Source organism: Rhamphochromis longiceps, linkage group LG16 (genome assembly GCF_057381845.1).
Source record: "Rhamphochromis longiceps isolate RC_006_pf linkage group LG16, R_longiceps_female_GT1.1, whole genome shotgun sequence".
NCBI lineage: Eukaryota > Metazoa > Chordata > Actinopteri > Cichliformes > Cichlidae > Rhamphochromis > Rhamphochromis longiceps.
Window position 1 is genome coordinate 8,478,892 of NC_140572.1, and position 13,221 is coordinate 8,492,112.

General features: G+C 40.5%; 1 protein-coding gene across 1 annotated transcript in view; it reads left to right on the forward strand.

The window, feature by feature from the left end:
• tbx15 (T-box transcription factor 15) overlaps window positions 1-13,221 on the forward strand; it is a 33,963-nt gene that overhangs the window by 3,721 nt on the left and 17,021 nt on the right. Inside the window, exons 2-3 of the mRNA XM_085384434.1 lie at window positions 2,849-3,056; window positions 5,883-5,984. Coding sequence (XP_085240560.1) covers window positions 2,849-3,056; window positions 5,883-5,984 — 310 coding nt within the window. The remainder of the gene's footprint in view (window positions 1-2,848; window positions 3,057-5,882; window positions 5,985-13,221) is intronic.

The window sequence follows — 13,221 nt, forward strand, 5'->3', positions numbered from 1 at the left end:
GAGACCACTGTAATGTACAGCACAGACGATTCAGTTCTGGCCAATTAGTGGCTTAGCATCAGTGTTAGTCTCAATTTAATAAGGTCTGGCATGAGCTTAAAGAACCACAAGATGCTGGCCCCATGTGATATTCTGTTTGTGTGTGTGTGTGTGTGTGTGTGTGTGTGTGTGTGTGTGTGTGTGTGTGTGTGTGTGTGTGTGTGTGTGTAGCTAACCACAGCAGATGTCATGACAGAATTCTGCTGAGTGGGCAAATTTTTGTCTGTCAATAAATGTCAGTTTTTATTTGTTCAGCATAAAGTGGGAACTTAAGCTCTGAAACAAAAACCCAGGTCTTATAATCTTGGCGCTGTGCGACTCTGGACTAAAGGTTTTATGCTGTGTTTCCTGTTTTGCTCGATTTTGACACATTTGCTCTGAGTTCTTAAACTGTGACCTGACCTCAGACGTGCCATTTAAATCTACACATGGACATAACGCACACATTGAGCTCTACCTGCTGCTAGGTATGTTTGCCTGTTTGTCATTTAGGTTTAGAGCTCTGCGTTCGTGTGTGTGTGCAGCCGCCGAGTGGCAGAGGACAGGTCCTTCAGCCTAGTGTCAGGGCGGCCCGGCTCCAGCTTGGTCCTTTGGTTCGCCCCCTCTGCATCTTGAAGACATTCATACCAAAATTATCTCATTTAATCGAGCTGCTCATGCTGTCTGGAATGCATCTGTTTCCTCTGAGCGCCTCTGCTTCACACACCATCAACTAGCTTGAGATGCCAATAGTGGATTGCACAGGGTAGCTTTTCAGCCCATGTTTACTGCAAATATTCCGATCGAGCTTAATTTTGATGGCACAGAAGTTCGCATTCTTTATTTGTTTGGAACCTCGTTACTGTTAGAGTGAACTAGCAAATGTGTTTAGATTATTAGAAGACCCCAATTCAACACTGAAACCTGACAAATGATATTCTTGTAGATTTATACCCTTATTTGAGCTTCTTATTTTAATTTGGTGACAGACTTACAGTTGTGCCACACAGCTTGAAACAGAGTTAATCAAACTTCACTGCGGACATTATTGAGACTGATGGTGGTGCAAGGCTGAAAACACTCAACCCTAAGCCAAAACATTATATGAAAATTATATACCAATAAAAAAAAGAATAAAAGCAAATGTCTAAAGCAGGTTAACAATAGAAGTCTGTTTATCTTAATAAAATAAGGTGTTTAATTTTCATTGAAAGCCCTGAGTTTGCTTGATCTAACCTTACAGGCCCCTTTAAAAATTAATTAGAGCAATACAGACGTGATTTTTTCTTCATTTCACTTAAGCCCTCCATCCTGTCCTCTTCCTTTGGCACCAGGAGCATGTGTTTATAAAGTGTGAGGGGGCAGCTGAATGACTGTGTGCATGAGTGTGAACAGTTAAAGGGAATCATGTGTGACAGTCCTCACTGGCTGCAGTGACACTGGAAGGATCTCCCAAGAAGATGATAGAAAGACTTTCTCCGTCTCTCTGTGGTCACTGCACCCCTCGCCCCTTGCTCTTCCTATCTCTCCCCTTCACTCTCTTGTTTCCAGCAGGGTTGGCTCGGCCTGCGCCTCGGTGTTTTTTTCGCCTGGGACTCTGTCCAGTCTCTCAGCAGCTCTGCATTTACATAACCATATTTGTGTGCCCTTAGTCTGCCAAGTCAACCTCCTTGTCTCAGGGCCCTCAATAAATAATACATTATTAGATTCTTTTTATTTTTTACTTTCTGGGTGGTGGTGGTGGTAGTGGTGGTGGTGTTGGAAAGGGTGTAGGATATTCGGCTATAAACTATTTCTGAGAAAAGTGAAACGAGAGAAAGCATGTGGTGATCTTGTGAAGGTTTCTATCTGGATAAAGTGCAGGTTCAAAGATTTGAGCAGTGAAGTTTTTGGCAACCCAGCTGGAAAAAAAAGATGATCTTTTTTTTTTTTTTATATTTAAGCCCTAAAGGTTGAAATTTTAAATCTAAAAGACATCACATGTGTTAAATCACATTACAGATTCAAGCAGAGAAAAGGGGGCAGAGCAACTGCTGGTTGTGTAAGTCTACATTCCTCTTTCGGTGGAAGGGATTTGGGGGTTTTACAGCGTTTTTTAAAATTAATTCTATTATTATTAAGAAAGTAGCTTTTTTAGTGTAGAATGCAAACTTAAGTAACAAGTGTTTCTGATGTAAATAACACAGCTACAGCTTGGGTGACGTATTTCAACGGAGTAAATTGAACTTCTCACAGAAAGCCACTCGAATTTCTTCGGTGTGCTTTTTATTTTGTCCGCTGTATAGTAGCCTGCTAGTTTAAAGCACACTGAAATAGGGCGACGTGAAATAAAGTGAGGTCACTCTGGTTGTTTTTTGGGGGAATTAGAAGCTCAGAAAGATGGAAAAGCTATCCTGTAGGTCTGGATTTGCTTCAAGATCGGAGCAACGTTTTATCTGGTCTAACGCTGTGACTGCGCTGATGACTTTGAACGGTCAGTCTGTAAAACTTGGTCCAGGAGGAACACTTGAGGGGAAATTTCATTTGCTAAATGTTTCCCAGTAGAATTCTTCATTGTGTGGCCCGACTTAAAATTTAATATTTTCTAAGTCGCTTTTCAAAGGCCTTTACGCAGCATTTATTCTGCTTTTGACACCGACCCAGAACTCCATGACGAGCCTGAGCCAGTAAGCCAAACGCTTCTCTCCGGCTGTAGCCGGCAGGTGATTTGGAGTCAGCCGAGAGAACCGCGCTGTACTTTCTGGCCGTGCCAAGTTTCCTGCATAAAGCTTAAAGCGCTTAATTCCACTGTTTCAGAGCTGCCTTCTCATCTTCCTCATTCCCCCCTCAGACTCAGAGGCGAGTCCCGGCTCGGACGGAGAAGGTCTAGCCGAGAGGACGTCGTGTTCTTTCGGCTCATCTGCCGATCTGGCCCCGGGCCCCTGCGACCCGTCTCCCCCGGCCTCCATGGATGAGATTCAGGTGGAGCTGCAGTGCGCGGACCTGTGGAAGCGCTTCCACGACATCGGCACGGAGATGATCATCACCAAAGCCGGCAGGTAAGGTTCATATACACCCCCTGCTCCATCCAAACTTATCACACACATCCACCCATCTTTTTTTTTCTTTATTTTATTTAATTAGAGGTAAGCGTATGAAAACAAGTCTCTCCCGCACAGGCCTCTCTCTCTCTCTCTCTCTCTCTCTCTCTCTCTCTCTCTCTCTCTCTCTCTCACACACACACACACACACACACACACACACACACACACACACACACACACACACACACACACACACACACACACACACACACACCTCTGCGCTCTGTCTGGAGGGTGTTAATGTGTTGCACATGCAGGCCGCAGTGCTGCGTTCAGGCCCTCGTGACGCGGCAGGTTATTCCTGATGTCGGAAAAGAAGGAGACCTGCTTCTAATTAATCTCTGTAACATGTTCCGGCTTTTTTGTGCTCTCTCGGGCCAACAGTCCAAACACGGAGCGAGAACAGAAGTTGACCTGCGGATCCTGAAGGAAGTACCTTTATCCCTGCGCCCGCAGCGCCGTGCGTTTCCGACATTTCCCCGCTCGCTCCACAACAGTCGGCATGACTAACAACACCTCTGATAATGTTTCCACTTGAAGGCAAATAGCCCCCTTTAACACTGTATCTGTTATTCCATCTAATTACACTCTGATACTCTTTACACTTCCGTAGAACAATTTGCCTCTTTAAAATGTTTTAGGTCTATTGAATCAAAATGTTTAGGAAACACTGCGAAATGTTCATGTAAAAATCTCATTCATGTTTGTATTATTATTATTATTAAAATTATTATTAAAATTATTATTATTAAAAATATTATTATTATCAATACTACTACTACTAGCAGTATTGATAATTAAAAACACTTCCATTCCCTAACTATAGTAGAAATGTATGTAGGCCTGTGGGAGAACTGCTTTTTCCTTTCTGCAACACAGCTAAAAAAATAAATTCTAAAAATATCGCACACTACATTATTATCATTATTATTTCAGTTTAACAGGTGAGTTGTATTTGTTTTACATTTAGAAGAATTATTATGAGATCTGCTTTGGTCCATCCTATTGAGCTTTTTTCTTTTCCTGTTGCAACACTTTGGAAACCTGAGTTCAAATATACCCAAAGCTGTTTCTCAGCTCTTCCTCTCTTCAGATTGAAATACGGTCTCATGTCGCCCTCCTCCCGCCGTCACACACTACACTTGGCCGTTTTTATGAATTGGGTTTAAATTGGTAATCGGCTCATAAATAGAGCAGCAATCAGTTTGCGCCGAAGCAGAGTGAAGGCGGACGCGACCGTCGCCGAACGTATTTCACGGCCTGCTCATAATAAGCTCATAAATCCAGAAGAGAAGGGAAGCAAGAAAACAGCCCTCTTTTCTCATTAGGCAGGCCCCGATTTACGACCGTTAAACGCACAGCCGAACAACGCGGCGTTTGAAGTGCAAAATGAGGAATTAAGCTGAAATGTCTCCCTCTCCATATACAAACTTTTATTTAATATGGGTGCAGTTTTTCCCTTTAAATTGGACATTTTTCATGCGGTTTGCATCACTTCCAGTCTCAGGCTTTGCAGGCTATAGTTTCCAAATATGAAGAGCTGGTTGATAATATTTAGGCATAAAATCCAAATAAATCATCGCTACAGGATAAAAGGCAGTTTCAACTGTTTTAAAATAAGGTAATACACCTGCACAGTATTGTTAAAAGCCAAAGGTCAGGGGTCACTGGCTTGGCAGAATGGATAATACAATGAGGATTCTTCTCCACTTCAATAATGGAAATGATACACACAGAAAAATCAACTATATATATATATATATATATATATATATATATATATATATATATATATATATATATATATAGCATAATAGCATTTTTCTTATAGATGCAAAGGGGATAATTAAAAAATATGTTCAAGAAACGTAAAAAAAATACATGTGATTTAAAATATTAAATAAATCTGGAGATAATATGTAAAGCTCAGAAGACTGTCAGCTGTACAAGGCAGAAGTTGTCCAGACTGGATTTATGGCTATTAAAGGAATAATCAGGGCTAATTGAAACTGTACACAGAAATCTGGGATCTTTGGAAAATCAAACGAAGTGAGATTCCAATGTCTTGAATAATTAGTCTACTTATCGCCTGTTTTAATGAGCATAAACATCCTAAAATGTGCCTGCGTGCTGTCTCACATCCCTGCGTCAACAATAGCCGGACTGTTCAAATGAATGAATACACACTAATGTTTCCTCATTACAGAGAGGGAAGGCTGACAGAGCAAAAGCTGAAAAAAGTTTAATTAAATATTTTTAAATCAATGTTCTTGTATTGTTATCATTATTAATATAATTGTTATTGTTGTTGTTAGTGTAATTCACCATTTAATGTGGTGGTTATGATCATTAGTGTATTTTTTTCATGCTCCTAATACGAGTGTCTGCACAGTCGGCAGTGCTGCATCATGACAAACATCAGGAGCGTTTAGGGTGACAGATGTGCATACAGCAGCATTTCTTTGTTGTGTTCTTGTTTTTGTTCCCAATTTTTCTTCCTGTCTTTTCTTTTTTTTTAAACTTTTTTTTGTAAATATTTAAAGCCATAAATATGTTTTATACTCCACAGTAGGAGTAAAAAAGAGACCCCCTTTTCTTAGTAGCACAGTCACTTCATCTGAAGAATGAGCTAATGAAAATCACAAAACCATTACATTTTATATAAATTTTATATATTTATAGGTGTGTGTATGCGTGTGTGTGCGTATATATGTAGTATGTTGTTATTTTGAAATAAATCGCTCTCACATCTATTACCATATGTTGCTTTTTTCCCTCTAGGAGGATGTTTCCAGCCATGCGTGTAAAGATAGCAGGTCTGGACCCTCATCAGCAGTACTACATTGCCATGGACATAGTGCCTGTGGACAACAAGAGATACAGGTACCTCCTGTTTGCACAAACATTAATGGGCGTGAAGGTTGATGTAGCCTAGTCTAGTGAGTAGCATCTAAAACAGAGGTCCTTCGCTAACGAAAGTTTATTTATGTTCCCTTCCTGTTCTACTCCCTTTCAAATGCAGAAATGGACTTCTCCCTACCCAAATGCCATTAAATCAAAAATGATTTCGTTCTTTTAGGTTTTGGTGGGAAAGTTTAATGTCCCGTGATGGTCTAAATGTTCTTTCAGATGCTTTTCACCCACGTCAAGAATTAAACTGTGGCGAAAATACTAAGTAATTGTATTTTATCAAAGCCATTAAACATGGTCGACTATGCAGATGTTATCTATCAGCAACAGAAGGGTACCTTTTGTTCGCTTCATTCTGACAGTAGCAGTCTCTTTGCCCAATAACCCTGCACGGCTAAACATGCACAGTCACATCTCTGTGTGGGAACGCACGAGCGAGCCTGCACCCTGCTGCTGCTGTAGCTGGACGCAAAACTCTACTTTCCTGGATGATTCTCAAAACGCTGGATGGAGCGTAAACATTTTGACCTAGTTGGATTGTTCTCATCTTCCTACCATTTCTCATGTTGGTGTCGTACATAACAGGATTTGGATTAAACAAAGATATTGCAGCTTTTTTCCTGCTTCACATTTTTCAAAACGGCTACTTGAGGTGTTCTTGTCGTCTTCTTGGCCGAGCAGGAAAAAGTAGTTGCTCCCATCATTTGATTAAGGAGAGCATGTGTAGGAAGAAGGCTCGCATGTGATGAATCTCTCTGGATATGCAATAAGACTGATATCCAGGCAGACAGTATTGGCCCCTGAAGTCAGAGCCAGAGAGAGGAGATTGAAATGTATTCATCATCCCACTGGCCAAGCAGCAGAGCCAGAGTCTGCCTGCAAATAGGATAACACTCAGTATTCGAGTCTAATCAGGGAAACGGGTGGAAAAAATGAGGTCAAAATGGGAAAAATGCAACGCTGCACATCTACCTGCTGCTGCCGTAGCTGACCGTCCAAGTTTTCTAGGCTGGGGTTCACCTGCACATATTCTACACAGACCACGTCTGGTTTTATTCTTATTATTGCTAATACAGGCTGGAACTTTGTCCTGAAGCAATAATAAGGCAAATAACCCATGACCTACATACTTATCTCAATCACAAAGTTTTTTTCACAGATGCTGCTATTTGTGTTTCAAGTGATTTGGCAGTGGGTTCCCCTAAGCACTAAAAGCAATCACAGCAAAGCAGACAGAAAAATCTCATTTAGCAAAGGTGAGGTGTAATAACCTGAAAGGGTAAAAATGGCAAAAATCGATGTTTTATTACTGCGACATGTCTAATCCTAAAGATAACACAAAATCCAACAATGACTTACTTTGTAGATGTTGCGTCTTCTCCCAGCACATTTGTTTCACTCGGTCTAACCATTGTTACGGAAAACTGAAAACTTAAGATCGAAACAAATGCAACCCTGTTCTAAAAAGGTTGGTGTGCTGTCATGTAATGTGAATAAAAACAGAATGCAAATCTTTATTTAAGTGAAACTAGCACCACAGCACCTATCAAATCTTTAAGATCTGAAGTTTTATACATTTTTTGGGGAAATGGGGAAAAACATGGATTAAATGATAGGTTATAGGTCCTGATTGCAGACAGGGCAGTTTAGAACCTGCACCCTTGTTTCCTGTGCTGTTGTCATATGTGCAGATTGTGGTTTGCCACTGTCTTGCTGAAATAATCAAGACCTTCCTCGTCAAAGACTTAATCTGGATGTCCTCACACAAAAAGCCTCTATATCCTTCAGCACTACTGCGGTGCGTTCACTGACAGTGGATTTCAGAAGCTTTTCTGAGTTCATGGAGTGATTTCTGCTACACAAGTTTCTGTTTTTTGGCTTTTAACTTCACCACAGACACTTCTTTAGATTCCGTGAAGTTGTTTAAAACTGAACTTCAGTTGCTGAACAATTGATCCAAACAGTCTGTCACAGAGTGGCGAAGCTTTTTTCTTACATTTTAACCTCTCTGCGATGCTCTTTTCATACTTAGTGATGTTTATAATGCAACTATTTAGCCGTGAGCTATACGATGAAGTGCTTTTAAGCATTAAACACATTTTCCATTTCTCTCCTGCTCTGTTGCTGCAGTTTTTTTTTATTGCGCTTGTTGCATCATCATAATCAATATTCAAAATTCAGAAGAAAAAATGGAACCTGTCTTATGTTTGATAATAATAATACTTTTCCTTCTTTAGCTATAGTTTAAGAAAATATTCATGTTAGTTCTTATAATCCAAAAGTTATGGTTGACATCTTCAGCTTAAATTGGAAGTGTGTTTTTAACTTGCAGCGTGGATTTAATTTCAGATCTTTAAACAATGTTTTTCAATGATGAGAAAACATAAACAGCTCTTTATTTTTTTTCTTTTGTCTGGATAGATAAATTGATATAGCGCTCAAGCACTTTAAAAACATATATGTATTAATAATGATCAAATTGACTGACTTAGTGGCAACATAATTGCGTGTGTGTGGTAGATATATGAGTGTATCGGCAGTGTTTTACAGGGCATATTTTTAAAGCAGATAGTTTTGTTGCACGAAAGATGATTGCAGCGAGCTAGTTTGTTTTCGTGTGAGAGTGACTATTTGTTCAAAAGCTGAGTGCACCACAAATAGATCCCCTCTCTTTCTGCAAAACAAAACCATGTCATTCCCTGCAGAGAATCTCCACTCCCCCCACGACCACTCAAACTCAATTAAAATTCATTCATCAGGAAGAAATAAAAGTCTGCATAAAAGACAAATTAGCAAATTAAAATAAAGTGACTTCTGCAATCAGTGCATTTTATTTGACCTCCCTGCACCCTTCATTTCATTTCATTGTTTAATAATGTAAAGTTTTCCACCAGAGCGTATAGCAGACGTTCTGCCCTGCCGCCTCTCCTTGCTCTCCCACCAGCGAACCAAGACATGGAGGATTTTTAGAGGCCAGAAGATCTTGTAAAATTAAATAGGATTTTCTTCCTGGCTGGGGAATTTACCACAGGGCTTTGCAAACTGAGCTGGGAGCTGTCACTGGTGTGTCTCAGAGTCCCAGGGAGTTTGGGGTCTGGAAATAAGGTCTTTATTGGAATCGACTTGCTTTACTTGGGCTCACTGCCCCTGCTTAGGAACGTCTCATTGGTACCACGCTCATTAAATCTCCATATGTTACACTTCTTTTATGTGGACAGTCATTTGGTTCGTTCTGAGTTAAGGCCATTGAGCGTGGGGTCTGTCTGGCTCCTCAAGCATACCTCTTTGCTTCGAGAGTGTGGCAGTGCACGTTGCAGTTTTGCTTTAACATGCGCAGGTTCCTGCACAGAAATGGGAAAATGGATCAAACAGCCACCAACATATTCACAGACATCTACAGGGATAAAAGACAGATGTATGCAAAAATAATTATGTTACTTTAGTCATGGGGTCAATCATAGTTTCCCAACCCTATAAACTAATCCCATCTTAATTTTAAAAATGCTGTAAATGTACGTTGACTGGAAAATTGACTGTCCTTAACTTTCTTTAAACAAATGTTTATTTGCTTCTATTAGCAAATATTCTGTTAGGATTGTGTTTGGTTCTTTTGTGTTGAAGCAGGAAAACACACACGTAGAAAAGGCACAGAAACAGCCAAAGATAGACAGTAATTCCTCCAACCAGGGTTCACCAACTATATCTTAAACATAGTCTCCATTGAAAAGTCAAGTTGTAAAAGTAAATCAACCTTCTTGACTGTTGTTTGATCTTCATAAGTATAGAAATAAAAGAACCCATATGATACTCAGAAACAATTAAAAGAGCAACAGCACACACACACACACACACACACACACACACACACACACACACACACACACACACACACACACACACACACACACACACACAAAGAGCCTTGTCAGATTTGCATGCACAGCCGCCGTTCATTCCTCAAAACTCATCTGATCGTTCAAAGCCAGATTCATGTAATCACATCAATTCCAGACATTCTTTTTCGTTATGGCAGTTTGTGAGGACCTTAGATCTTTGTATATAAATAGAAACACACATATAAAAATGAGTGAAGCCTAACATTAAGGAATGCGTACTCAAAGGGGAAACACGCCTCATTGGGCCTTCAGTCTGACATACTTATGAGGACCACTTTGACATCAGCCTTAACCGGTACCTCATCTGAACCCTAAGCCCACTTTCAGCTTTGAATAATCCCAGTATTTTTCTTATAAACAGTAACCCTGCTTCACGGGTCCTGTGAGAACTTACAAAATAACTTCGCAGGGCAGTTTGGGCCTCCCAAGCATAGAAAATCAAGAGCACACGTGTATGCGTACGGAGAGCTGCTGGTCTTCTCTTACAAACTCAGAAGTCAACCCTGAATGGTAACTCAATAGCAATATTTACTCTGTCAGTACAGTAACTCAATATACTGTCCGGGCTTGGCAAGTGTGTAAATATGTGTTTTTATGTGCATGCCAGCCTCTGTAAGAGTATACGTGTGATGAGCTGGACAAACACACACACACGTGTATGCATACAGACACATACAGACTGACAACCATTTTTCCCTTCTTTTTTCTTGTGTGTTTTTCTATTTGTGTGTTTCAGTGTCCCAGTCTATATGACTGTGTTTGTGTGTCTGTGTGTGTGAGAGACAGAGAAAATTGAGAATTGGGCCAGGCGTTGCAGTTCAGTTTTGTCAGCTGTATGGTTTGGTGCTGGCTGAGGGACGGAGTTCCCCTCCCCTCACCCCCATCTGCCCAGTAAGAGTGTCACATAAAGTCCGGTCTTTATTGATCGTGCCGGTGCCAGATGGCAGATTTATGGAAGATGAAAGCGAGGGACTAATCAGATTTCCAGTCCTGTTTGGGGCTAAAGTTTCCTCCTTTCTTAACACGTTCTCTACTACGCTGAGCATAACCCTAAACAGCAGTCCAAACAGGAAATTACAGAAACGCCTGGCATCCTTTGTGGGTCTGCATATGCATGTGTGTTTGTGTTAAGGTCAAAAGTCAGGGCCATGTGTGGAGGTGATATTAGATAACACGGTAGTCAAATAGGGATTTCTGTTAACTGTACCAAATCTCTGCATTTAATAGCAAGCAAAGACATTTTAATAAATACCTTTTATACATGTTATATTTTAACTGATATTTACAATCGGGAAGAAGATGTATTTGTTATAAAGTTTCAGTGTGGGAGTATATATGTTATCATTCATGATAACAAACAACCAGAGAATTATTACCAACCGATATTTTATTCAATTTTGGTGGAGACCAAAAATGGAGCAAAAATAAGAGAAAAAAAGGAAGATACATATTATATTATTATTACACCTGTTCAGGTCAAAACACCAGGTAAAAACATGTCATAACAGTGATCAGGAGTGGGGAGAAATCTCATGTAAACTCCTGTTTTGGTGCGTGGGAAATCCACAAAGAACGAATCCATCATAGATTAATGAATGATGAAATGGATTGGAATAATGAGTGTAAAAAACCCCCAGAATCAAATTGGCTTAATATGGCATCTCATCATGTGGTTTCTGCAAACTGTGCAGAAACATTCAGCTTCGTCATGGTTTGCTGAAAACTGGATTCCTGTGATGATTACGCTGTTTATGGTGTAACAAACAGGGGAGAGAGAGGAAGAAATACCAATGAAAACTTTGGCTTGTGTGGTTGTGGAGTGCATTAGACACGAGGCTGTTAACAAAGACCATTTGCAGATGCAGCCTGCAGTTCAGTCGGTGTCTGTGTGTGCGTATGCGTCTTCACTCCTCAAGTCCAAGCCACTTAAGAAAACATATTAAGTAAGCTGAATGACTTTTTACTAGTCCAGCATTGAAAACGTTCTTGTGAGGATTTTTAAGAGTTTGTTTGCTAAAAACGCACACATCAGTGTACCCAGCACACGGGCCTTCCCAGGCTTTTCAATGCTGTGATGTATGCGAGCTGTTGGAGTGTCATAGGCATATGTAAGGGGTCATGGCTAAATGCTCCAGCTTGTAGCAATGCAAAAACGGGACTCTCAATCCTAACTTTCTTTGGACTTAATCTTACTGGCTAAGCTTCATTCTTTTTAAACATGCAAGGCTCCTAAAAGCAAAAGTTAAAAAACAACAATGCAGCGCAAAGTGAAAAACACAAAGCTCCCAAACAGAGCACGAACCACTCCTCCTGTCTGACAAACATTTACTTACAAATGTAATATAGCATACTGACTTTAGCTCCAATATGGTGGCCAGAGGGTGTGTTTGCCAGCATTCCCAAAAACACCCCCTATATGCTTTTTCAAATGCTCACAAAGAGGCCGAGTTGGTATATTCTTTTTATTTTTTGTCTTGGACATAAATGTGTGGTAAAACGGGGTGGTGCAGCCCTTCAAGGCAATAACAAAAGGACCAAATGAGAGTTTTGTCCATGTTTCAGGGGTGAGTGATGACTTTGGCAGAGACGCTGCAGATAAAACACTTTCAAGTGAGCGCAGGGCCAGAACTAAAAGCAAACAGCTGTGCTTCCCACTCTCTCTCCCGCACTCACTCTCAGCCTCTCTCGGCGCTTCACTCCTATCTCTCCTTCACCTTTCCGTCTGCTGATTTCATCTCCCTCATTGTGTCCGTCTCTCCCGAAGGCCGCCCGTCTCGTCTCCACGCATTTTAATTCCCCCTCATTGTTTCTTGCATTATTCCCTTGTTTTCCATCGCACTCATTCCTTTCTTTGTCCTTTCCTGTTTTTTTAATCAGCGCACACAGAGTTAACTTGTGGCTTGTCATTTCTTTTTAAAATGAGGGTAAAAGTCAGTTACTTTTGTCACATTTTTTTCTTTCTCTCTCGCTTTCTTCTCCCTCTCTCCCTGCTGTTTAATGGGTGGGTCGCCCCATTGTACCCAAACTCACACACAACATCGTCAAATATTACGGCTTTGCTTAATTGAAACTATGCAGCAGAGCGTGCGACTGCATATGGAATATTTTATGTTGCGCTTGTTAGAAATTTCAAGCGCAATGAAGAAACAGCAGATGAGTTTTTTAACAGCCGGTGTTGTGGCAACGTGGCCGAGTGTTTGGAGTTTGTTTTCCAGCGAAGCGAAAAAAGAAAATCACTCCAGCTTATTTGAAATCCAAACAGGCTTTATAATAACCCCTCTAACCCTCAAATAACCTCAAATGAGTTTTCAAAA